We start from the raw sequence: 27,345 nt of genomic DNA, 5'->3' as shown, positions 1-27,345 counted from the left end.
AAATAAGAAGATAATCTAGACTTTTTCAAACTTAAGTCATGTTTTAGATAGTGTCAGAAACTTTACTTTTGCCTTTCATCCTGGCTCAAATCCATAGTTAGACACACCCTGTGGAAGGTGCAGTCAATCTTTGTGTTGTAGCAGACCAAAAGAAGGCAGGCTGCAAGTACTTGAGATAACAGCTGGAGTGAAGCTGATCTGTGAACTCCTAATTCAGATCTATGCAACTTCAAGGGAGAAAAGGAAGAAACAAGTTGTTGAAGATGAATCTCACCAAAGGGCAAAGTTTCTCTGGCATCTAGATGGGAATTCAGGAACCAGTAATTCCGGAATATTACATTAAACCTCTCCCCACTAAACAAATATGCTTTCAAAGTTCAGCTGTGATACGGAGGCCTTCGTCTACTTAAGTGTTTTTTTTTTTTCTTCTTTAATTGGGACACATGCCCAACATTTGAACAGAAGCTAAAATATTTTGACCAACATCAAGGCATTGGATTTACTAAATATTTCAGTGAAGCACTCTATATATGATGAAATAGGGATTGAAAAAAATATATCTTTTTTATCTTTGACTCTTACATTTTCTGTCTCATTTCAAATGTAGAGGAAATGCTGACTTGACATTCTGGTAGAGATTTACAGAGCACCTCTTACAGACACTGAGGGATAGCTTTTGATTTAGTTCCCATACTCATCTTTTCCTCAACCTCTTTTCCAATTCGAATTGTCACCTGAAACCACCTTATCCTGGTGCACCTGCTTCATCATAAATAACATTGTGCAAAAGCAGTCGCTAATTCAAACACAGTCTGCTGTTTAGAAAAAGGCAGCTTTTCATCTGGTGCTTTAGTGGGTTTGAAACCATTAGGCATGCCTTTCAAATCCATTCATCTCGTAAATCACCCAGAGCTTGCTTCCTTGCTGCTGGATCAATGTCAGGCTGAACTTTTTCAGGGTCCTTGGAAGAACATGATCTATCTTTGTGACCAAATTAGCTGCCCCTGTAAGATGTCTTGTCTGTCAACTAACTTTTCAGCTTCCCAAATTAATTTTAAGAAAGAACATTCATCTTGTATACCTAGGTTGGGTATATCTTGACTTCCTGTTGGAAGATTTTCCAGCATAACATGTAATCTATATGCTAATTTTGGTGGCTGTATACTTTCTTTTCACCTGGTTCATTGTTTTGAAACCAGGATCTGTTTCCCATTATCTCCCTGCATGTCCTCACATCCTAAAGTGCTGCCTCAATTTACGCAGAAAAGAAAAAAGAAAAAACCCATTTCAATAGCTGTACCCAAACCAAAAGAATTATGATTATTTTATTCTCTTAATTTGATTGGTACTACCTGAAAATACAAGAATTCCTTGATTTCTAAGGAGCCAGTCTTGAAAGTGTTAGACCAAGGTTACTGTCAGAGCCACCATGTTCTCCCTTCTTGGGGAAGAGAAATCATATCTAGGTTCTGTACAAGCTAGCACATGGACTTCTTAATCTCAGGTCTGTTAACTCCCTGAAAGTATATGAAAACTGGTTTGTAAATTTCTCTGGGGGTGGTGATGGGGAGAGGTTTGTGAATCTCCCTAAAAGTTAAGAGCCACTAACTGAATTGAATTTATTTTGAGTTGTAAGAAACTGGCTTACAAATGAAACTTTGTAAGGTGAAAATAGCTTTGGAGATTAACTTGCTCTCTGCTCTTATGTTTATTGGTAGGATTTGCATAAAGCCAGCAGCTTTTTCTTGTATCTCATACAAATCTCTTATTTTTTGAAGGAATTAGCTACTTTGAAACTGGACTTTATGATACATTAATGCCAGTATTTAACTTGCTGTTCCGTCCACATATTCTAATTTTGGAGAAGAGTCAGTTTTTCCTAAACAAAGTTTTTTGTTAGCTGGTCCCCATCGATAGGTGTATTGAGCTAGGCAAAATTTGTACTGACGACAGATGGCAGACAGTGGAGAGGCTGGTTTTGAGGCTGTGTTGCAAAGTGTTCAGAGGAGTAAGCTGAGAGTTTATAGGATCCCAGAAACAGAAAATATTAGTTGTGGAAACTGAAAGGAAAAGATTTGCTGCAAATGAAGGCATGAGAACTGCACTGACTGAATGAAATAAATCGAAGTTACGGGTTAAGAGTAGCCTTACACTGAGCCTTTCTTCTCCTGGAGAAATCATTAGGAAGTGATCCCTGGAGTTAATAGTGCCCAGGGATAAATACTTGTCTGGATTCTCATGTCCAGTACTTTGGATATTGGATTTATTTTCTTAACAAGAACTAAACCAATATTTAATCTTTTGGACCCCTCTTTTCAATTCCAGAACTGAATCAGTTAAGACTCAAACATCAAGTCTGAGTAACACCGAACAAACAGTAGCTCTTGGTATGGCTAATAAGAGAAAAGACACTTTAGAGAAAACAAACTATTATGTTTGTCTTCGTAGGTGTTTAAAATTCTGTTTCACAATCAGTACTTTCTGTACCATTATGCTGATTTTTCCTTGTGTTTATCAAACGCCTCTGTTACGCCTCTGTTGATCTTTTGAAACAGCTAGACTGGCCACTTGTTAGACATTGTCCAGGAATGAGTGATAAATACTGTGAACCATGAGTTTACTCTTGGTCATTTCTCTCATTAAAATTTTTTGCTGGAAATCTATGAAGTACATACAAGCAAATATTACTGTATTTCATTGAATCTAAGAGGCGATCCATTCTTAGATGTTCTGTCATTGCATATATCACTTAAAAAGACTGTTAAGTAAACATGTTTTCTTACCTCTCAACTGTTTACATGCATCCCAGTTTTGAGGACACTGTAACATTTTTTAACATCCATATTAGAATCTCTGGAATCCCTATGTCTCAATGAGGTTATGTTTTGATAGCAAATGCCAGTAGCTTAAATACTGCTGTTGACAGGCGGACTTTTTAATAAGAGTAATTAATGGTATTAATATGTCTTTGGAGCAAGGATTTATGTAGAACATGTAAAACATATGAATTATTCTAATGCCTGTAATTCGAGACAGACTGACAGGATTTTCGTTTTATGATTAAACATTAGAAGTTCAAAGAAGACAATTTGCAGCATATCATGATGTGGTGTAATAAATTTTGAACCTAGAATCTGAAGACCTATCTCTGAAACCCTACCCCATCTGTCCCTTACTCCATGTCTAACCCCAAGCAAATTATTACAGTTTTTCTGAACCTCAGCTTTGTACTCAAAAAAAGATGAGGATGCCTGCCAGATGAGGTGGTTGTAGAATCCAGGAAGGCATTTGTAGTCAGTAAAGCATTACACAAATTGAACCAGCGAAATTCTGAGAGCCTTCCATATCACAGATATCATGAGAAAGACCTTGATGGGGGATTCAGAGAGGGAAAGATCCGTGAAATGTGAAGACATTTTTCAGCACACAGTATCCCATAATGAGAAGAATTATGACTAATGAAGGGAGAAGCGATTAAGGAATTTAAAAGATTCTGTCTGGAATATATAGGGAGGTAGAAAAATAAGACTATTGTGCATAACAAATAAGGGACTGAAGTGACTTGAATATCAGTAGTTGGTTATTGCTCTGTGCAAGTTCAACAATCAAGGCAGTTTCATGGGAAAATGAAATCAGCTAATTAGCAGCATAACTTCGGGCTATTTAGAAGACAGAAAATAGCCTTTGACATAACTTTACTTACAGTTGATTTTTATGCACAGTAAGCCATAACCCTTATTCATTTACCTCAATTTGGTTTCTGTCGCTATTTGCATTATTTTCTTTTGGTGCCTTGTTCAGGGAAGTTTTCCAAGTATTGATATTATTCACCTCTTCAAAGAAACACTCTGTGTGATATAGTTCCAAAGAACAGTACACAAGTCTTTTGCCATTGTTCTAATCATAATGCTCTAAGAAGATCCTTGCACTAAAGAATATAAGTACTTTTGTTAATATTTAGGATTTTGGAAGGGATAAGCAAAATTGGAAATAACAGATGGAAAACATACCTGGTAGTGTTGAGGGTTTGAAGATATCACAGCCATTAAGTGTCAGAATTAGGACTTAATTCTGAATCTTTAAATCTGAATCTTTGTCCAGATCTGAGTCCTTGCCTACTCTAAGACAAGAGTAAATAAACAAGAAGTACAAATGTTTGGTGGCTTTTGGTGCTGATTCCTTGAAAGCGAAATCTGAGTGACCCATAATCAGTCTGTGGGTTGGTGCTTAGGGTAATGAGCCCACGACGGGAGAGTAGTTGATGCAGGGGAGTTCCATCCAGCAAGAGTGCAGCGATGTGCTGTAGCCTCATTGCTGGGTCATCTTAGCCTGCTCACCTTACCCCCTTGGTCTCAGTGTGTGCATTTATAAGAAGAGGAGGTTGGACTAGATTGCTATGGCACGTGGGCTGTGGCTCCTTCCATGACTGCCTGACAATCATTGCTAATCACTTAGAACCGACATTCTCCCATGGAGTTACAGCTTCCAAATCTTCCTTGCTCATCCGTACTTTAGACGACCACTTTAACTGATTGCAGTTGGAAATGAAAAGAAATGTTTTCTAGATCCTGGGCCAGGTGATTTCAATAGTTCCTTTGAATATTTATCATTTTTGGATTTTCTGGAATTCCCGAATCCTGGCCGACCATCTTTCGAAAGCACTTTGTTAGAATGGTTGCACTAGCAATGAGTAAGTGCTACAGTGAAAGAAAGTGTGTGGTTCCTGAAAGAAAAAAAAAAAATCCCAATTCCAAGAGCATGACACTCCTCATGCTATATGTGAAGGAGACTGTGGTTATAACCATCGAAAGCTTTTTTTAAGCCAGAGTCAGCCAAATCCAGACAAAGGGTTTTCTCTCCGTTATCTGAAGGATCATTTAGGTGCTTCTCATCTCAGGTCTCTGCCTACTACTTTGAGGACATTATGAGTTTCTCAGGGCAAGGGCAGACTGGCTCTTCTTCTTCCCACCAAGGACGGTCAGTTTGCAATGATTGTATTGCGCAGGAATTGTACTCACAGAAACCTGGCAGTTTGTAGAGGGAAAAAAACATACTTTGTCTATTGCCTTATAAAATGTTGACATTGAATAATTTATTTAACTGCATTTCCTACATGTGAAGTCTTGCCAACTAAGGGAGTGTGCAGACCATTGTGTTAACGTTATATCCCATAGTACCTGACACTTTGGCTCTTATGACCATGTGCTACCTAAAGGAGAGCCATGGGGCCAGTGACGCTGGTGGTGACAAATCCCCCTGGATAGAGTGGTTCTTAGTCATCCATCACCTTCTTTCCATTTGTGGCGTTTTCGTGGATCCCTTTAAATTGTCCTTCAGCACTGGTTTGTGGATGGGACAAAGTACACAGAAATGAAGTTGGTTTTTTATTTCCTATTTTTCTTGATGTGTCTTTTCTCTAATGCTATTTTCATCTGCCAGGTTGGCTTTATAATGGATATTTTCTCTTAACGCCCCCCCCCCCCCGCCACCCCCTGCTGAGGCACATGCACAGGTTGTGATGCTCTGTGTCCCCCTCTCAGCCGTAGCTGGAACAGATGCTCAAGGAGTGATGGATGTGACTCTCAGACAGGGCTCCACAACCCTCCCACATTGAGATGCAAATATCCTTTGGCATCTTGAAAAGAAAGATTAGTCCAGGTTGTGTCCTCCTGCTGCCTCCACACACCCTGTCTCTGTCAGTCCACAGCCTAGAGTGTGGCTTCCCCTCATTGTTTGCCTTCTGAAACCCCTAGTTTCTGCAGCTCTTCAATGCCTCCATTGTGCAGACGTGGTTCCAGAGACCAGGAATCTGTTCTCAGCGCTGGGTGCTCTGTCCCTAGGAATCCAAGTAATAGCTTAATAGCCTCTAGCCTCTGCAAAGCACCCTCTGACAAGGACTTTGTGAATTACAAAGTACACAGATGGAGAGAAGCAACTTGTCTCAGGACCATCACAGTACTCCTTGTTTCCCAAATCAGGTGCCTTCCCAGCCTGCATGCTTATTGAGAACTGAGGCTTTACACATAACCATCCCACATCCCCAGGAGAATTTAACACCAAGGGGTGAAAGTCAGCACCTGAGTTTTCAGTCCTTTCAGTGAAAACTGAGGAGTCTGCATGAAACCTTGTATGTACACACATACATATATAAACATGAACACAGTGTACTTTGATTCTAGGCCTATTTTGCAATTTAGTGTTTTCAGCTTCAATTTTGGTTGTCTTCCAGTACTTCGGATAGCTCTTCAGTGTTAGGTAACTTTTCCCACCCAAATTTTACAGTGTACCCATTTTCACCTTAGGAAAATACGTGACTCTGTGCAATAAAGAAATCCAAGTTCAGTTTCCTTGCCCGCTTCCACAATCTACTGTGAAGGAGTGACATCTAAGTATGACAGCCAGAGACTTAACTTTTAAGTCCAGATGGGGCCTTTGGTCTAAGCATTGTCTGATATTTGATTGAATGAGAGTGGTACTCAAAACTGTGCATACATGTGGTACTCAGAGAGCAATTTGGTTCTTGATGGGCTCTGATATTGTGTTAGAACCTGAACCATTATTTTAATTGCCTATTCTCTCATTACTATTAAATCTTAGTGCCTATTAAAGCTTACCTTTATTTTCATACTGCATATTGCTGACACTATTTTTCGTCTTTTTTATTCCTTTTAGGAAAGCATGCCTCAGACTCCTCCCTTTTCAGCAATGTTTGACAGCAGTGGTTACAATCGAAACCTCTATCAGTCTGCAGAGGACAGCTGTGGAGGGTTGTATTACCATGACAACAACCTCCTCTCTGGATCCCTGGAAGCACTCATCCAGCACTTAGTACCTAATGTGGATTACTATCCAGATGTAGGTATTCATGTTTCTCTGAAACACATCCTTGGCAGTGAGTAGAAATTACAGTACGGTAGGCAGGGACCCTAGATGATACAGAATTATATCTAGGTTGCCAAGAGTTTTTCTAATAAGAAATTGTTTATTGATTATCAATTGCTTTGAAATCAAATTGAGCCTGGATAAGGATCAGATTTTGGTGTACTGTGCATATCAATTTCTTTTCAGGTTAGGTACCACATTGTAGGCAGTCTGATACTATCTAAATGAAGTATCTGTAGAGTTGATTCATGCATATAGCTTAGTCCTTAAATAGAAATGTCAGAGAACATAGGATGCTCCCAGAATATGTAATACCTTTTTTTTTGTTGTTTCCAAGACCATCACTATGCTAAGAAAAGTGAATGTAACAAAGGAAAGTATATGGAAGAGAAAACAAGATTTATGCTTAAGATGTAATTCTTTATAGATTTGACATCAGATTACATGTTTGCTTTGTTTTGCCTTGGTAACCTACATTGATACAGATAGCGCTTTCTAATCTAGGGAATTGGTTGTGTATTTTCTCAATCTTTGCAGTAATTCCAAGAGGGAAGAGAGGAGAAAACTAATTCAGAGTGTTGAGTATTTGCTCATGGTCTCACTCCCAGCATTAGCGATCAAAGACAGGTTTTCTTTCTGGGATAAGTGATTTTTCCCCCTTCCCTTGTGCTACAGCTGCGTCTATGGAATTGAGCTTAGTAGAAGGAGATTTACTGAACAGCTGGTTATTGATAAAGATCTCATAAAAATATCCAGAGACTGCATTCATTTGTTTTTATAAATTTAATGATAACCTTGGTGTGCAAAGGATAGTTTGTGCTTGCCACAGTAATTCACCATAGTGTTTCTTACTGAGTTATCTCTCTGTGTATTTTGTTACATGGCATTTTCAGATGTGTTGCCATACAGGGAAAACTTGTAATCAAAAGTAAAAGGAACCCCTTGTTCTGCCCTGTAAGTGTTTATGAGCTAGTAAAGGCGCCTAAGGAAAAAAAGAAAAGCCCCATGGAATTTCTCTTTTCATTGGGAGTCTGAAATTATTATAACAAATAAGCACTACTTCATTACTGGCGTCTTGGAAGACAATGTAGTTAAAGAAAAGTATATAGTGTTATATTGTGCTTTATTAAATTGCTTTGCCTTTAGGCAAATAAATAGGTTACTTGAAAGCCTGCCTTTGAATGTTCTGACACAAACACTTCAGTGTGACGTGCTAGACACACTGGAGAATTCTTGAGTGTTATGTGCATTGGGTAGGTTGGGTTTTTTGTTGTTATTTTTTGTTTGGTTTTCATTGAGTTACAGCATACTTGGACACAGAGCCATGTTCTGTATGGCTAGGATATTCAAGTCAGATTTATCTCTCTGGACTGAATTTCATTCTTCTTTACTAAAGTGAGTTATGTGTCTTGGTATCCTGGCTTCCTGAGGATGGATGTGAAAATGTGCTCTGAATAATTCCAGGAGCCAAACTTATCCTGTACTTCTGTTAACATAATTAGAAGATAAAGGAGAAATCCTGCTTACACTGTTTTACTACTAGTAGGCGTTACTTTTGAAACTGCAGCATATTAACATGATCAGGAGAACTTAATGAAATAAGATTTATAGTATAAAGGAAAGATATTAATTGCAGAGAGAATGTAACCATGATGACTTTTTTTCTCCTGCTGCAGAGAACATACATATTTACCTTCCTACTCAGTTCTCGGTTATTTATGCATCCGTATGAGCTAATGGCCAAAGTTTGCCACTTATGTGTTGAGCACCAGCAACTAAGTGATCCTGATAGTGATAAGGTAATGGTACATTTTGAATATTATAATATTACAGTTTGTTTTATTAGGAATGTTAACTCTATGGCTTAGATTCTGTGTAATTGTTTTTTTTAGTAACCCCGGCTTATCCTCAGGCTTGCATAAATCGCATTGGGGGTATGTAAGGGGAATAGTGAATGGTATAAAGAAAAAAGAACACAGTATAAATCAAATGCAGGCCGGGCACGGTGGCTCACGCCTGTAATCCCAGCACTTTGAGAGGCCGAGGTGGGCAGATCACCTGAGGTCAGGAGTTCGAGATCAGCCTAGCCAACATGGTGAAACTCTGTCTCCACTAAAAATACAATAATTATCTAGGTGTGATGGCGCATACCTGTAATCCCAGCTACTCTGGAGGCTGACACAGGAGAACTGCTTGAACCTGGGAGGCTGAGGTTGCAGTAAGCAGAGATCGCACCATTGCACTCCAGCCTGGGTGACAGAGCAAGACTCTGTCTCAAAAATAATAATAATAATAATAAAAACACACAGAAAAAAAAAATCTAAAAAAAATAAATGCAATGGAGGAACCCTAGGTCCTGCCTTAAGTTGGTGGCACTTGGCATTGACACGGAGAGGGAGGGGGTTTGGAGCTTCTTCATCCCTAAAGACTTTACACTAGAAGTTTATCAGTGAAATCATTTGTAACTATTTATTTGATGTCGTCCATAGTGATAAATATCACTGAATTAGATTTGCTTTTTCTTCCTAGAACCAGATGAGAAAAATTGCACCCAAAATCCTTCAGCTCCTCACAGAATGGACGGAAACATTTCCCTATGATTTTCGGGATGAAAGAATGATGAGAAACTTAAAAGATCTGGCTCACCGAATAGCCAGTGGCGAAGAGGTTGGTAACCTGAATTTAGCACAGCCACTGGAATTCCCAGGCAGAGCCTGGGTGGGAAATGGTGCTGAATTATGCATCATAATCTCCACTGCTTTCTTTCTGTTTTGCCTTTGGGCAAGCCCTTCATATCACATATTGGTCTGTTTAGTATATCAAGTGGGAATAATTATACCATCCCACTTCAAAGGGATATGATCTAGAGTTTTATGTGATTAATTTGGGGCTATGTTCATGTCACCTCATGCACAGGATTTATGTTGCAAGTGTGATTTAATTTTACTTTATTTATACCTTTTTTCCTTCCAAAAAGATTTGACACAGCTGGTTGATGATAATAAATGCCGTGTTAATAGATGTAAACACTAGTAGATACAAAGTAAATAACATTAATATATTAATAGATGATAAATAGTAGACTAATAAATCATAAATAGAAATAGACATTCTGGGCCATGGCAGGAAGAAAACGAATATGCTCATGTTGAGAACCAGTAGAGGAGGACAGGACTGCTGTGGCATGAGTTTAAGTTCCAGATGAAAGGGAAAGACAGCTGTTCATGTGATATTCACTGTCAGAAAACAGAAAGTGTACTAATTCTTGTGGAAATTAAATGAAAAATTTAGTAACTATCTTCTGAAGAACTTTGTGTAGGGGCATAGAATGAGATCCTGGAAACTGCTCTTTATGGTGTTTATAACACACGTCCTTGGATAGAAGCTGAGTTCATAGACTTATGTGAAAATTAGCAAAGGTAATTCTTGAGGGAGAAGACTGAGAAAATGAGGCAAGTCTTCTAGTGCCCAGATGTTGATTTAAGGATAGAATCTAGTATCAGTGGAGATTAGTAAGTCTCTGAGATAGTCTTTCATAAATATCACTTCCCTCAGTTGAGCCTTTGATAAGCACCAACTACTAGCTGTGACAGATTCAAGGTTATCCTTTCCGAAGCAGGCCCAGAGGGCTAGTATTCTGTGTTAAGACTTGTTGGGCAGGGATGTCCTTGTAGTTTCTGTGTTGCAGGTTGGCTTCTGGGAACAAGTTGTTTAGGCACAGATACACTTTCACCTGGAAAAAGTAGATGAAGCATTTGGCATTTGTACTGATGTTGCATTTCATTCGTCTTAAAATCCATTTTCCATTATGAATAATCTTTCCTGAGCACTCCAGTGGTGTGCTGCAACGTATAACAAGATACCTTTTTTTTTTTTTTTGAGACAAAGCCTTGTTCTGTTGCTCAGGCTGGAGTGTAATGGTGCGATCATGGCTCACTGCAACCCTGACTTCTCTGGCTTAATCAATCCTCCCACCTCAGCTTTTCTAGTAGCTGGGACTCCACGTGCATAAAACTGTGCCTGGCTAGTTTTTAGTTTTTTCTATTTTTTGTAGAGACAAAGCCTTACTATATTGCCCAGGCTGGTCTTGAACTCTTGGGCTCAAGCAATCCATTGGCCTTGGCCTCCCAAAGTGCAGAAATTACACGTGTGAGCCACTGCACCCAGCCGTAAATTTGTGAGTACATTTTAATGCCATTTCTTCCAATTTAAAAAAATCAGACTAAGGCCGGGCGCGGTGGCTCAAGCCTGTAATCCCAGCACTTTGGGAGGCCGAGGCGGGTGGATCACGAGGTCAAGAGATCGAGACCATCCTGGTCAACATGGTGAAACCCTGTCTCTACTAAAACTACAAAAAAATTAGCTGGGCATGGTGGTGCGTGCCTGTAGTCCCAGCTACTCAGGAGGCTGAGGCAGGAGAATTGCCTGAACCCAGGAGGTGGAGGTTGTGGTGAGCCGAGATCGCGCCATTGCACTCCAGCCTGGGTAACAAGAGCGAAACTCTGTCTCAAAAAATAATAATAATAAATAAATAAATAAATAAATAAATCAGACTAAAATTATATAAGGATAGCTCTTGAAAAATTTGTATGGGCTTTCCTGTATTACGTTCTTCTGAAAATGGGATTAACCATTTTGCTGTTACTTTATGACATTCTATTATTATGAACCCAAGTGCTTGAGACAGCCATTATTTCTGCCAGGCTGAATGAGTCATTTCCTGAGTCACTGTGCAAGTTATGACGATTATAATCATTTTGCCAGTTTGCCTGTTACAGGTTCTAGCCAGGTATAAATTGATAGGTCCCTTGCTTATAAAGGCAAAAGTGCATCACAGTGCAGTTTTGTAGTAAATCTTATATTAGAGGGGTTAGCTGTTGAGTTCTTTGGAAGGGTCAATACTGGCTCAGTGACCTTGGTTTATGTATGTGAAGCTGCTCAAAAGATAAGTGACATCATAAGGGCTTTTTCTTGTATGAAGGCTGAGACCTAAGTCAGACAGTTTTCATTTCAGCCAAGTTTTCTTTAGCCATTTAGCATTATGTGTCAGTCATCTTTCTTTCCCTCTATTGCCTTTATAACTTAGCTCTTCTAAGAAAAAGAAAAGTTAACAATCTTTTTCTTTTTAGATAAAATGTTGGTGTTTTGAAAATACCAAATGGATGGTCTTTCTTGTGGGAGTCAAAGGGGAGATGATTTCTATCTGTGTTTACCAGATGGGAATCGGTCTTTGTGTTGAACAGAATCACGCGATTCCAGAGCTGGGTAGAACAGAGAGGAGTGCCAAACAGCCTACTGACCCTGGCTTCTTTTCAACACTCCCATGTTAATAACATATTCTTGATGGAAACCTTGAGAAGTTCAGATAGTTTTGAGCATGAAAAGAGGAGATAAGAAGACAAGCCAGTTCCAACCAAGGAATTGATTAAGGGTTGACTGGAGAGGTGTCACCTGCCTTGATCAGATTGCGTTTCACAGGGAGATGTTGTTTCTTTAGCTGCTTCTATTCAGTATTCAGAATTCAAATTCACACTTGCCAGCTGGTTTATCTGAGTGTGTTTTGGCAAGTCTTCTAAATCCTTACTCCTTCCTCATCTCTATATATCGTAGAAGTAACTGCCTTGTGTTAATGCCCTTTCAGCTCTGAAACTGTGTGATCGATGTCCTTCCTCCAGCTCTTTGCCTGTAAGGCTCCCTATCAGTCATGTGCTTAGGTGTTTCTCCTCAGAGAGACCTTCCTTCAGCACCCCAGCTATGATCATACCCCCTCCCATTATTGGCTGTCACTGCCCTCCCCTTCACAGTGCTTCCTAGCACTCTGTGATGAGTAATTATAGCTTGGCCCTCCGTATTTATGGGGTCTCCATCCATGGGTTCAACTAACCTCGGATTGAAAATATTCAGAAAATATTAAGTCTGTACCGAACATATACAGACTTTTTTTCCCTTGTCATCATTCCCTAAACAATACAGTATCACAGTGAATTATGTAGCATTTAGATTACATTAGGTATTATAAATAACGTAGAGGTGGTTTAAAGTATACAGGAGTATGTGCAGATGTTGTATGAAAATACCATACCATTTTATGAAAATACCATACCATCTTATAAGAGACTTGAGCAGATTTTTGTATCTGAGGGAAGTCCTGGAACCATCCCGAGGATACTGAGGGATGACTGTACTTGCACTTTATTGCTTGTTTTCCCCTCTAGACCCCATGCTGCACCGTCTTTGTTCACCACTGAATCCTCAACTCCTAGCTCAGTACCTGGCACCTAGCAGTCTCTCAGTAGTGTTTGAATGAATGAGTGAATCAATGAGTAAATGAACAAATTAATTACTGGAATAGGGAAAAATTATTTCCCTCTACTGGAAGCAGTGTGGGCCTGGGTTGGGATTTGTTGCTTCTTGCCTGGGACTTTTCTTTTTTTTACCTTTTGGCAGTCTGTGAATCCAGGTGTGCCCTATGTATAATTTAGTCAGGTTCTTCTGAATCTGCCAGGACAGTTCTACATAATTTGGCTTACTATGTATCCCCCCTGGGGATTTGCCCAAAATGAAGTGGTTTATTAGGACTTGCCTGCAAGAAACATGAAATGAAACTAATGATTGAATTACATGACAAATGACTGTAGTGGGTAGAATGCAATTTTCTCTTCCTTAAGGGGCTGGTCTTTATAATAAGAACTTCTATCTTTATTTGCCAGGTAATTACTGTCACTGGCATTTGAAGTTATAAAAAAGAATAAGTGCATATTTAGTAATTCATGACTCAGGAACCATGCTTAACAACACAATGCTTGATTTCTCAAATGGAATCAAATGGCAGCAGGAAACTTTTAAAAGAGGTCACATACATACCCTCTGTCACATGCTCACACACCAGTTGTTGAATGGCTTTCCCCATACTCTATTGCGTACATTTTTCCCTTATATTTTGATGCAGTTTTTTGCTAACAACCTGACTCCACATTTCTCTGCCTCTTCCCCCAGTAATTTTTTTAAATTGCAGAATAAAAGTTTTTAGCAGAATAAAAATTTTCAGCAGACATGCAGGCAGAGCATTGCTTTTTACACTTGGCTTATACAAAGATCAGCTGAGGAGCATCTAGATCATGTGACCCAAGTGCACTACAGACCAAGTCAATCAAGATCTCTGGGGTGGAACCCAGGCTGCCCCCATTCAGCTATTTGTTCTGCTCATTACTTCTCAGTGGGTACCCTTGGTGGTACCCTGAAAAGAAGTGGTCATTTCTGAATGAAGTATTTTTTGTGGGGATCCTGGGAAGGGGCAAGGAGAAGGTGCGTAATGTAGGAATGATAACATGCATGGAATAGCAGCTGAGGCATAGAATAATGAATATTTTTAAATGAGTTGTCGGCTTTTTTAAGTGAAAAGAACTTTCTTGTACATGTCTCATACTTGTGTTATCCAAGAAATCCCATTCTGTGGGAAAGTTTTAAAACATTTTCTTTTTAACATATTAAGTAATATAGGAATATATTCACTTGGATTTTTAAAAAAAGAAATAACACAAAGCAAAAGAAGCCAAAAAACTTCCATCAGTCCTACTTCCCTCTTAAAATAACAGCTGTTGTCAGTTTTGTGTGTATCCTTCTAGAGCTGCTCCTATGTATACAGGTGTTCATAGAAAGTAGTGTGTATGGTTTTTGCTTCCGTATGTGTTTACCTAGTATTCTTGATCCTGCTTGCTGTCTCAGTGGTATGTCTTGGAAATTTTTCCACACCAGTGCAGGTAGCTGTATTTTCTTTCAGCTGCTGCACAGTAGTCCAGTATGTGATTGGGCCATGTTTCTTTTTCTTTTTAAAAACTATTCTATTGGACACAAGTTAAATTTGTTTATACAGAAATCTCAGGCATTTTCTGAGAAAGACTTAGCATAGAAGATAAGTCCCTTCTTCATATCAAACTATGTTTAGTAAAGTAGTAACATATAGTTGTGGGTTGCTCTTTTAAACAGGCTTTACTGACTGTGAAACTTCAACTTTGTAACAAGTATTTTCTACTCTGCACTTGATCTTAGCCAAATGGCTGAGAAGCAATTCTATCCTGGATAGCACATGCAGTAACTAAAGTATCTCGGAGAAGTTGTTTATTAACCATTCTGTATAATACACTGTGAAATATTTGCATAATTATTGCAAGTAGTATCTAACTCTCATGTAGGCATTTTTATGGCATTTGGGACAATGGACTGAAAAAAACATTTTAAGTTGGTAGATTTGTTTGTTTTGTTTTTTGAGACAGGTTCTCACTTTGTTACCCAGGCTGGAGTGCTGTGGCACAATCAGGGCTCGCTGTAGCCTCAGCCTCCCTGGCTCAAGCGATCCTCCCACCTCAGTCTCCCCCAAGTAACTGGGACTGCAGGTACCCAACTAATTTTTAAATTTTTGTAGTGGCTGAACATGGTGCCTCACACTTGTAATCCCAGCATCTTGGGAGACCAAGGTGGGCAATCACTTGAAGTCAGGAGTCTGAGACCATCCTGGCCAACAAGGCAAAACCCCGTCTCAACAACAACAGCAATAAAAATTAGCTGGGTGTGGTGGCACACACTTGTAATCTAGGTACTCAGGAGGCTGAGGCACGAAAATCGCTTGAACCCAGAAGGCAGAGGTTGCAGTGAGCCAAGATTGCACCACTGCATTCCAGCCAGGGTGACACAGCAAGACTCTGTCTCAATCAATCAACCAATCAATATGTAAATAAATTTTTGTAGAGACAGGGTCTCACTATGTTGTCTCAACCACCTGGGCTCAAGAGATCCCCCTGCCTCAGCCTCCAAAAGTGCTGGGATTACAGATCTGAGCCACTGTACCTGGCCTTAGATTTTTAATGTAACTCAAGTTTATAAAAGTAAAAGAGGAGAGGGAAATAGGAATGAGAGATTTAAGATAACCCTCAACTTAGCCTTGAACAGCTTTGAATTCCAAAAAAGAGACATTTCCCTTGAGTGACAAACATACTGCCAAATAGAATTTTCTTAGCTGATAACCTTAATGCTATATGGAAGGTAGGATGTTTGATGGTTCTATTTTTAAATACGCAGGTGTTTCAGTAGTGATTTTAGTGTTGTCCATCACTGTAGAGAAAAATAGAGGTCATCTAATGGACCAGTTGAAAGAACTCAGCAGAATGTACTCTAACAAAAGGAGAAGAGAAGGAAAAGAAGGCTGTGTATGGTTTTTATGCCTCGACTATGAGAGAATTAACCATTTCCAGATATGTTGTCATTCTCATAAGCAAGTATCTTTTCATTAGGGTTTTTGTAATATGCTCTGATAAAATTGCCTCTATAAAACAACAACAACAACAACAACAAACTATAGCTCTTATACTTGCAGGTAAATCCCGCTTAATTTTCAGATAATTAATCTCAGCCAATGATATTGTGGTATTTTTGTTAAAGGCAATGGAGTTATAAACATAGGCCTTTCTACATTTCTAGGTTTACTGGGGCCATCCTCCTTTGGAGATTTAACCTAAGGACCCTGTTAGCATTGAATCAGCCTGTGTGCCTTTTTCTGACACAGGCATCATCATTTACCTAGAAGCATATTGTTTTGGCAATTTTTGGCTAGAAAAGGAAGAATAAATGGACTCTGCAACTTATATCATGATAACTGTGCCCTGGGATTGATGGACTGTGAAGTCATTTCTTGATTTAACAAATTTAAGAACCAGGAGGTCGACAGTTATCTAAACTATATGCAATGCTTTCTTAAACCAGTTTCTCTTAAGAATGTGGCTATAGCATTATGAAGTGGCAAACAAGGTGGCCCCTGAGAATAGTGTTACAGGGAGAATTGCCATGTGGAAGAATTTGGTTGTAAACATTAATAGTCATGAATACAAAAGAAATGAATATGAGCCAAGTAGAGGTCAAATACCAAAAATGAATATCTACCTCTCCCTCCTGGTAATCTATGTTTTATGTGTAAGTCAAGAAGGTGGTTTGAAGGATGAGTGGAATGTAATGGTGTGTTTTTGTTAGGTAGCCAGACTGATGAGATTGGGGATGATAGGACTAGAGAAATCAAGAGGGTGGCCCTAAAGAAAAAGTGTTAGGAGAAGGATGCATTGACTTGTGAACAGTATATTCCAACCCACCAGAAGTAAACTGATAGGTGTATTTCTTTGCTGGAACAGAGGATATTTAGTTATAGTTAGTACTCATCATACTGGATTCCCTCAAGGGGTAATCTAAATTGTCACTGTAGTGTTTTCGTGGCCCAACCTGAATTGTACTCTCAGTGGCAACCCCAAAGAAGAAATAAACCTTACAGGTTTGAACAGATGCCTTATGTATGTATCTTAAACTGTTAGAGCCAGCTGAATCTTCCTGTAACTGCCTTTAACCAAATTTATTCTCCAACGTCCAGGTACAATCATCTGAGGACATAGTCTCTGAGTTTGCATAGTGGCAAAACCAGACATGCAGAGCACAGATGTAATTCTTTGCTTATTCCCTAGCAGACATACAGAAAGAATGCCCAGCAGATGATGCAGTGTCTGATCCGCAAACTTGCTACTCTTAGCCAGTACGAAGAAGTCCTGGCAAAAATCAGCTCCACATCCACAGATCGGCTCACAGTTCTCAAGACCAAGCCACAGTCCATACAAAGGGATATCATTACCATCTGCAACGACCCTTACACGTTGGCCCAGCAGCTGACTCATATAGAGCTGGTAAGGCTGTTATTATCCTTGCCCTTTACAACCACAAATGTGCTTTGCTTTGGCAACCAGACAATATATTTGTCAGCAGTAATGTCACAGGAGAGGTTGGAAAAATCCAAGTGGGAAACCATATGAGATAGCCGAAACATACTTTGTTTATGGATTTGAATATGAAGGCTTCTGATATTCTGGGAATTCACTTGTAAATAAACACTAAAGAAGGCTGAAGAGCAAAGAGTTTATTGATCTCCTTAACCTTCTGCCTCTAATCAGTTTTTCCAAAACCCACTCAGTCTTTCACTATTTTGTGGAACACTGACCCAAGCAGAAAATTGCCTCTGCTCAGATCTTGAAGGTGATGAAAGTATTCAGGGTTAAAGGCTTATTTTATAATCTTCATTAAAAAATGGGAAAGGTACCAAAAGTCATAGAGGGAGTTGACAGTCCTTTTCATTTTCTTTAATACTGTTGACCTACTGCATTTGTGTTTCAGGAGAGGCTCAATTATATTGGGCCAGAAGAATTTGTTCAGGCGTTCGTGCAGAAGGACCCTTTAGATAATGACAAGGTAATCAGTCTACCCAAAGGTCAGCCCTGAAACCAGAAATGGAATTTCTCAGTCTGTGATAGTGGGTATAAGGGACAGAAGTTAGAAGTATATTTTGTTGTAGATTTCAAAATCAGGAAGTTTATTTATTTATTTTTTCCATCAGCCATGTCTGATTCATTACGGTTTTCTTGAGTGAGATCTCCAAGCTCCTTTATAATATTGCCCCGTCACTGACTTGTAGCCTCTTCTTCCTCCTTATTGGGAAATTTAATAAGACCTTTACAGCAAGTAGATGCAGGCATTTGTAGTGATTAAAGTAGGAGATGAAAGCATAATGGTTTTAGCAGATGAAGCCAGAAAGAAAATAAGAGAGAAGGTCCTGCCCATGATTCAACAATAGCAGGTGCAGGAAAGACAGGATGCACATCCAGCTTGCTGAGCAAGGGGCTTGACTGCTTTGCCTCTTGTTTTAAGGTGAATCTCTCATGAGATTATTGCCTAGGTGCAGCCCACTATTAAAGAAAATAATGCTGTGCATGGACTGTCAAATTAATGTATACATATAAGAATGTTTTTCTACCAGTGACCTGGAAGCATTTTGAATTGTTAGGCAAAGACTCCAACACCCGCGGATGAAAGCCCCCTTCTGGGAATAGGAGCAACAGCTGTTTTCCAACCTTAGAATAGTTTCTCCCAATACAGGAAGTGAAGAATTTGTTTTGCAGTAGAAAGCTAGTGGACTTTTTGTTTGTTTCTTTTGGAAGAAAGGAAAGAGGGCTGTAATTAGCCTCTTCAAGCTGCCCTTGAACTTCAAGTTGAGATTAACTTTTTTGCCTTTGAACAATGTGTTACTCCCCCTGCTAAAGACCATAATGGTGTAGACTTCTGTTTATGTACTTGGAAGATATTTAGTTTGTTGCGACATCATGTCCTAAAATTTTGTCCTATGCTTAATTTTAAGAGAAAGCTTTCTGCTCTGTACTCTTAGCCACTTTTTGCTGTGTTAATAGCAGTTGGTATTTGCACTCTATTGACTGGGTCAAGATTGTTTTGTAATGCAGCCAGAACTCTTCCTCTGAATTGTGTTTCTGAAGACACAATCCAGACTAACTTAGTTTCTTGGGAAGGGAGGTAAGGACACTTTTGTAAATGCATCAGAGTATATTTCTAGACCTCAGGTGTTTCACTGGACTATCCTAAATGACTTCGATATTTCTGTAAGGATATTGAAGAGTGCTAGTGGTTGTCTTTCTCCTTCTCTTGTTCTAAAAAGCTTTCCTAACCTATAAACTGAGAATAAAGGTTTGTGTTTTACAAAATGAGAGCCTAATGCATTCTTTTTTTCTCTAACTCATCTGTTTACTTTGTTTTCTGTAAAGAGTTGCTACAGTGAACGGAAGAAAACACGAAACTTAGAAGCTTACGTGGAATGGTTTAACCGCCTCAGCTACTTGGTTGCTACAGAAATCTGCATGGTGAGGAAATGAGTTTTCTGTCTCCTAGCTCTTAGTATTATATTTTCATACTTACTTTAGAACTGTTGGGCCTTCGTACTGGGTAACTGCCCTCTATTGTCTTTTTCTGCATAGCCCGTTAAGAAAAAGCACCGAGCAAGAATGATTGAGTATTTCATTGATGTAGCTCGGGAGTGTTTTAACATTGGCAACTTCAATTCCTTGATGGCGATAATCTGTGAGTATTTTGTGGAGGATACATGTCCTTTATCTTTATAGATCCTGTAAAATGACCCGTGGAAAATTTGCAAATAATATGGTTTTGTTAATACAGACTGTAGTTTTTAATACTGAGTTATTTCAGAATGTCCAAAATGCTTTAAATAGTCAAGGGGGTACAAGTATTTGTATAATCTTTATTAAGTATGCAAGAATTATTGGAATGTTTTAAGTTAACTTAACCTCAGCTAAATATTCATCATCTACAAAGGCTTATAGGTAAGATATTTGTCTAAACAAATAGTTTTAAGAAGTATTTGGGCATCTTGCATATCAAGTATTATAGAAATAATGATCCAAGACAAAATTATCTGATTCCTTGGACAAGGGGGTGGGCTAAGAAACTGGCACATTTTCTAGCTGTTCAGCCTTCTAGTCCTTATCACCCACAGACCTTATACTCTGGTATACAAACTCACCCCTCTTTGTCGTGGAGGTTTTAAATCAGAGGCCATGTTTCTTTCCTTTCATTCTGTAAATACAAGATGTGTTATAACAATATGTCTTGGTTGTCCCAATTTATACCTGTTGTCTTGCCATAATTATTGATAATAGCGCTTTCATTAAAAAGTGTCCTAGTTTGTATGATCAATTATATGGCCATCTTACAAATTGTAGGTGCCCAGTATACATTGGAATACAAGAATAGGCCGGGCATGGTGTCTCATGCCTGTAATCCCAGCACTTTGGGAGGCCAAGACGGGCAGATCACTTTATCCTGGCCAACATGGTGAAACCCTGTCTCTACTAAAAATACAAAAATTAGATGGGCATGGTGGTATGTGCCTGTAATCCCAGCTACTCAGGAGACTGAGGCAGGAGAATCACTTGGAACTAGGGAGTCTGAGGTTGCAGTGAGCCAAGATTGTGCCACTGTACTCCAGCCTGGCGACAGAGTGAGAGTCAGTCTAAAAAAAGAAGGGAGTTGAGGTCTTTTTGGAGGATCAATTTGAAGCTAGAGAGTCTACCAAATTTAATTCAAGAATCTTGACCTAAATTTATTTTTCTATTTTTTTATATATATCATTTTCCTTTTCTCTCCCCCCCATAAAAATACTGGCCAAGTCTCAGCTCATTTTCTCATTATTTATCTGACTAGCTTCATGAAAATAGCAAGCGGAAAGATTATCTGAATCAGAGACTGAAAGGCCCACAGTCTAGATAATACATTACTTAATTTCCCTCTTATACTAGTAAGAAAATGTCAAGGCAAGCGATAGCATCGGAGAAAATACTTGTAATACATAGAGCTGACACATAACTTGTATCCAGAATCTACAAAGAATCCTGCAAATCAATAAAAAGACGAATAACCCAGTGGAAAAAAAAAAGGGCAAAAGACTGAAACAGATATGCCGTGCAAGAAGATACTGTAAATAATGGCTAATGAGTATCTGAAATGGGGTTCCACATCATTAGTCATCAGAGAAATACAAATTAAAGCAAAATATTAACATCATTTCACATGCTAGAATGAAGGAAATTTTATAAATTGGTTACACCAAGTAGTGTTGAAGATGTGGAACAAGTGGGGCTTTTATTATACATTACTGGCAGGAGTATAAAATGGTACTACTACTTTGGAAAACTGTTCAGTGGTTTCTTACAATGTTAAATATTTCTACCCGTAATGTAATATTGCACACACCTATTTACTCCATAAAAATGCAAACACATGTCCACAGGAAGATTTGTAACAGAACCGAGCTTTATTCATAATTGCCCAAAATTGAAAACAATCCAAATGCCCGTTTACAAATGAATGGCTAAATAAATTGTGGCATATTAATATAATGAAATACTGTTCAGCAATAAAAATGAACAATTGATACATATAAGTAACATGGATGAATTTCAGAATCATGTTGTGCAAAATAAGCCAGACACAAGAGTAGGTACGGTATGATTTCATTGATCCGAAGTTCTAGGATAGGCAAAAAGAATCGGTGGTTTTAGGCAGCCACTGATTTCTGTGGTGGTGGGGAGGTGTGGAGCTTGATCAGAAGAGGGTCCAAATGAGCTTTCTGGAATGATGAAATGTGCTGCTGTACCTTGATTGGAGTAATGATACACGGCCTTATACATTAGTCAAAATTCATCCAATTATGTGTTTAAGATCTGTATGTTTTTTTGTATGTAAATTTTACCTCAGTTAGGAAGAAATCTCCCAGTTCTGGTCCTTAAAATATGAATGTTGGGTGGCATGGAATTAGTATATGTACTCATTTAGGCTAGTGTGGGTTCCTTTTCTGTACAACAGCCCCTATAATATTTTTCTGAATAGTTATAGTACATAAAGTATCATTCAGGAGAGGCAGCATGGCGTGTTGGAATGAGCGTGGATTATGGTGTTAGCTCCGTGTGAGCTTCCATCTCTGTTACCTGTTAACTGGATATCCTTGGGAAAATTTCTTACTCCCTGGAACTTTGGCATATTCTTGTAGGAATGTTAAGGGGATATATGAGATAATATACGCAAAGCATGGTTGACTCATTAGTTTCTAGGTCAAGGGTCAGCAAACTACAACCTGTGGGTCAAATATGGCCCACCACTGATTTCTTTATGGCCAGTGAGCTAAGATTGCTTTTTATCTTTTTAAATGATCAAAAAAAATTAAAAGAATAGTATTAATATTTCTAATGTGACTGTAAGATTAATTCAGATTTCACTGCACATAAAGTTTCATCGGAACACAACCATAACCATTTGTTTATATAGTTATCTACATAACTGGATTGTGGCTGTTTTTGCACCACAGTGATAGTGTCTTGTAGCGATGACATAGACCATATGGACTGCAAAGCCTAAAATGCTTACTATCTTTCCCTTTATAGAGAAAGTCTGTTCACCTCTGTACAGAGTAAATGATAGCATTTATGCTGTTTCTCGACTCAGGGAGAATTGCAAAAAAAAAAAAAAAAAAGTTATAAAATTGGAGTTTGTTATTTACTAATTTTAGAATTCTCACTTAGTAATGAATACTTTTTAGAAGTATATGTTTAAGGTTTTTCTTATTTGTCTCTTTTAATTTTCCTTTTTTCTCCCCCTCCATTTCAAATGGGAAGCTGGTATGAATATGAGCCCAGTTTCTCGACTAAAAAAAACTTGGGCCAAAGTGAAGACTGCAAAATTTGACATTCTTGAGGTATGTAAAGCTGATGTTTTTCTGTAAGTAACACTTTACACTTGGAAAGTGGGATTCTTTTATGTGTCTTGCCTCTTCATCAGACACTACAACAGAGGAAAAAGCCTATCTATCCTTACAGACCCAGGGAAAGGAAAGTGGGTAGAATTGGAGAAGAAAATAAATCAGGTTTTGTACTAGTTGTTTTATAGGTAGAGATGTCCATTCTGAAGGTTAATTGACATCTGCAGGTTAATTGGGGAAATAGTGACCTGTCACTCACATCACCTTAAATGCCAGAATGGAATTTTGGTCTTGAGCAGTTGAGAGTTTTACCACACTGTGAGCCTCTTAGCTTCATTATCTTCAAGAGTTCCTTATCCCCGTAGTAACATTTATTCATCATCCTTTCAGCAAATTTAGCTGACCTGTGAAAAAAAGCCCTTCCCTTATAATTCTGAGGATAGTAAGAATTTTGGGCCAGGTGCAGTGGCGTACGCCTGTAGTCCTAGCACTTTGGGAAACTGAGGCAGGAGGATCACCTGAGTTCAGGAGTTCAAGACCAGCCTGGGCAACATGGCAAAACCCCATCTCTATGAAAAATACAAACAAATTAGTCAGGCATGGTGGCGTATGCCTGTAGTTCCAGCTACTTGCAGGGCTGAGGCAGGAGAATTACTTGAGCCTGGAAGGTGGAAGCTGCAGTGAGCCAAGATCACACCACTGCACTACAGCCTGGGTGACAAAGTGAGACCCTGTCTCAAAAGAAGGAAACAAAATTGTGTACAAGAGTTTGTGTATTTGAATCACGTTCATCTCAGCACTACTTTGGTGTGTCAGTGCTTTGAATCACCAGCTTTAGAGATAATAAGGAAGTGTTCTTTCCCAAATTTCCTCCCAAATTGGAAATTATAATTACATATATTATATATGATCTATTCATACTACCTAATACATTTATTTTTCTTCTTGCAAAACTGTGTGCCTTGATTTTTTGTGTATGATTTGTCACTACAGAGGGTTGGGTCACTATACATGGCTAACCATCAACAGGCCCATTGACCTTCAGATGCAACCAGGAAATGTTTCTGATGCTGATGTTTGACTCTTATTAGTTTTACGTCTAAGCTCAACAATTAGCCTAGAAAGAATGCGGCTTAGGTTTAACATGAATGAAGCTGACATCAGCTTGCGTAATTACACCAAAACTCAGGAAAGAAAACACTTGTATAATGTGTGTCATTTGCATTTGTGTGTATGAGAAGGATAAATCATATTCCTACTGAATTTCCTAACTTATTTTGTATATAGCTAAATGTGTGATACAGAAGTTTACAATAAGTAAATAAGTTAATATTCTTCTCTCTTCTATCTATAGCATCAGATGGACCCTTCAAGCAATTTCTATAATTATCGAACAGCTCTTCGTGGAGCAGCCCAAAGGTCTTTAACTGCTCATAGTAGCAGAGAAAAGGTATGCACTTAAGGTAGTGTCTTTCTTATGGTAGAGTTGCTGTGTTTTATGCTGAAATGCTGTGTGAACTATACTGAAGGAAGGTTTTTTACTTGTTGAGATTTAAGAGAGAGACATGTATACTCTAGATATGATAACACTTGCCACACAGAGAAGGAGAATGCTACCAGAAAGTTTGTTAGACTGGCTATTGCTGTGTTATTATTACATTACTTAAATAATTATTCTGTAGTGCCTCTTAATTGTGTTTCAAGCAATACATTAAGTCATATGTGAAGATGACTAATAGCATTAGAGAGTAATTTGGTTTAATGGAAAATAGACATTTAAGCTCTGCAAGGTAGCTGACTTAATGTAACCTTTTCTCTTAAAAGAATTAGCTTACCTCCCATGGTTAAGTCATTTATTTTCAGAAAGTAGGTTAGTTGCTATAGCATTAGGCTTGCAGTTACTAATTGGATTATGGGGGTAGCAGAAAAAGTACAGGGGTAATGTCTGAGAAATTAATGGTCCTTTCTCACTCTATCCTACTCTTAAACAAGTTAGTGCCATCTTGCGTCTACCATATTCTTGATTCTGAGGGTCGTTTCTTGGCATATTTTGTTGTCAGATTTCCTTACAGAGGAAGGATAAGCTGTTTCAACATTTGGCAGTCATGTTATTTGAGAAGTGAATACTTGGTTATGGTAACTGGGTTAATGAAGGTTGCTTGATGGAGGTTATTTTTGGTTTAGATTCCGTCCATCTTTTAACTTAAACTATATCTTCCACAAATAAAAGAAAATGAGGTAAAAAATATTTCACGGCTTCCCAATCACTTCCCCTGAAAAAGCTTCAGCCTCAATGATCTAAAAGAAAAATAAACACAAAACCCCCACTTTCAATAAATCTGTTTTCAATCAGATCTGAAATAGCGGTTCTAATAATGTTTGAGGGATATTGTAAATACTTCAACTTTTTTTCTTTAAATAAAGACACAGGATCAGACAGGGTATGAAGCAGAGGTGATAGTCTTACTGTAGCCTTATAGCGTTTGCCACCTTTTAAGTTTTACTTGCCCAATCCCAGTACTTTTGTGATTAGATTGAGAAAAAAATCTAATAAGAGGTCTTTAAAGCTTCAGACAATGAGCACATGTGGGAGGATTGCAGCACACTGATAAGTAAGTCCACTGAAGGGGCTGTACGTGGCCTCATTCCCCTTCTCCATGATGCAGGGCGGGCAAGGCTCTGTCTGCATGGGCTTCAGTGAGGGCTTGGTGGGCTCTGCCTTAGTGAGGAGGCTGTGGAATCATATCTGTGAGTGGGGAGCTGCAACGTTGGCCAAAGAAATTCTGAAGTGCAACCCCTCCAAAATATCTCAGTTGTGGAATTCCAAGTTCTTTTTTCTAGAAAAAGTCCCAAGTATTTACCCTTTACATCATTTAATAAATTGCATCTGCTTTAGTTTAGTTTTGTTTTAAACAGGTTCTACACGAACATATAAATTTTCCTCTGTAGTTCATAAAACAAATGAAATCACAACCATTCGATTATTGAAAAGTCAAGAAACAATAGATGCTGGTGAGGCTGTGGAGAAATAGGAATACTTTTACACTGTTGGTGGGAATGTAAATAAGTTCAACATAATTTATATAATTGTGGAAGACAGTGTGGCTATTCCTCAACGATCTAGATTTAGAGATACTATTTGACCCAGCAATCTCATTACTGGGTGTCTACCCAAAGGAATATAAATTATTCTGCTATAAAGACGCATGCCCATATATGTTTATTGCAGCAGTATTTACAATAGCAAACACATGGAACCAGCCGAAATGCCCATCAATGATAGACTGGATAAAGAAAATGTGGTACATATATATTCCATGGAATACTATGCAGCCATAAAATAGAATGAGATCATGTCCTTTGCAGGAACATGGATGAAACTAGACACCATCATCCTCAGCAAACTAGCACAGGAACAGAAAACCAAACACCACATGTTCTCACTTATAAGTGGGAGTTGAACAGTGAGAACACATGGACACAGGGAGGGGAACAGCACATAATTGGGGCCAGTAGGAGGCGGGGGGAAAGGGGAGGGAAAGCATTAGGATAAATACCTAATAATGCATATGGGGCTTAAAACCTAGATGACGGGTTGATAGGTCCAGCAAACCACCATGTATACACATGTATACCTGTGTAACAAACCTGCACGTTCTTGTACATGTAGTAAAATTTAAAAAAAAAAAAAATCACAGCTATTTTTTAAAAATGCCATCTCTTTTTACAGTTAGTCTCAAAGACTAAGAATGAAAGCATTTCTAGTTAAATCCATCTTTTATTCAAGAAAATTGAGCTTCTTTTTTCTCTTTCAAGCTAAGGGAGGACTTACTTTATTCCAAAGCAATTTACTATTTTACAGGGTTGCTGGCTACATAACTAGAGTAATAGAATCTTTGGTATTCTTTTAAATCTCAAGTTGTGTGGCATACCTCTGGGTACCTAATATAGAACAAATCAAGTGTGTCTTCCACACAGCAGCCCTTAAATGTTCTTTAAATAGCTGGGGGTTTTTTTGTGGGTACTTTTGTCTCCAGATTTTTAACCGTTCCTCATATGATTACATGGCTTTCTATCCTCTTGCCATTCCAATTCTGCTCCTGTGAACTAACTTGGTCCTGTTTATCAGCATTCATTTCTAGGTGTGGAACTGGTAAAACCCCTATGGTATAGTAGCTGGGTTTCTGAATTAAGAATATTTTGAAAGGCCGGGCGCGGTGGCTCAAGCCTGTAATCCCAGCACTTTGGGAGGCCGAGGCGGGTGGATCACGAGGTCAAGAGATCGAGACCATCCTGGTCAACATGGTGAAACCCCGTCTCTACTA

General features: G+C 38.7%; 1 protein-coding gene across 5 annotated transcripts in view; it reads left to right on the top strand.

The window, feature by feature from the left end:
• The window catches only part of RASGEF1B (RasGEF domain family member 1B), a 634,161-nt gene that overhangs the window by 596,361 nt on the left and 10,455 nt on the right, over positions 1 to 27,345 (top strand). For 4 of the 5 annotated variants that reach the window (XM_037739153.1, XM_017530206.2, XM_017530207.2 and 1 more), the window contains 9 exons: positions 6,673 to 6,855; positions 8,559 to 8,681; positions 9,412 to 9,549; positions 17,382 to 17,597; positions 18,082 to 18,156; positions 19,518 to 19,613; positions 19,728 to 19,830; positions 22,938 to 23,017; positions 24,375 to 24,470. In XM_037739153.1, the coding sequence (XP_037595081.1) occupies positions 6,673 to 6,855; positions 8,559 to 8,681; positions 9,412 to 9,549; positions 17,382 to 17,597; positions 18,082 to 18,156; positions 19,518 to 19,613; positions 19,728 to 19,830; positions 22,938 to 23,017; positions 24,375 to 24,470 (1,110 nt within the window). The remainder of the gene's footprint in view (positions 1 to 6,672; positions 6,856 to 8,558; positions 8,682 to 9,411; positions 9,550 to 17,381; positions 17,598 to 18,081; positions 18,157 to 19,517; positions 19,614 to 19,727; positions 19,831 to 22,937; positions 23,018 to 24,374; positions 24,471 to 27,345) is intronic. The other variant, XM_017530209.2, reaches the window with a different exon arrangement.

This window comes from Cebus imitator, unplaced genomic scaffold (genome assembly GCF_001604975.1).
Source record: "Cebus imitator isolate Cc_AM_T3 unplaced genomic scaffold, Cebus_imitator-1.0 Scaffold64, whole genome shotgun sequence".
NCBI lineage: Eukaryota > Metazoa > Chordata > Mammalia > Primates > Cebidae > Cebus > Cebus imitator.
The sequence above is the reverse complement of the archived record's forward strand: the minus strand, read 5'-3'. Positions and strand labels throughout refer to the sequence as shown.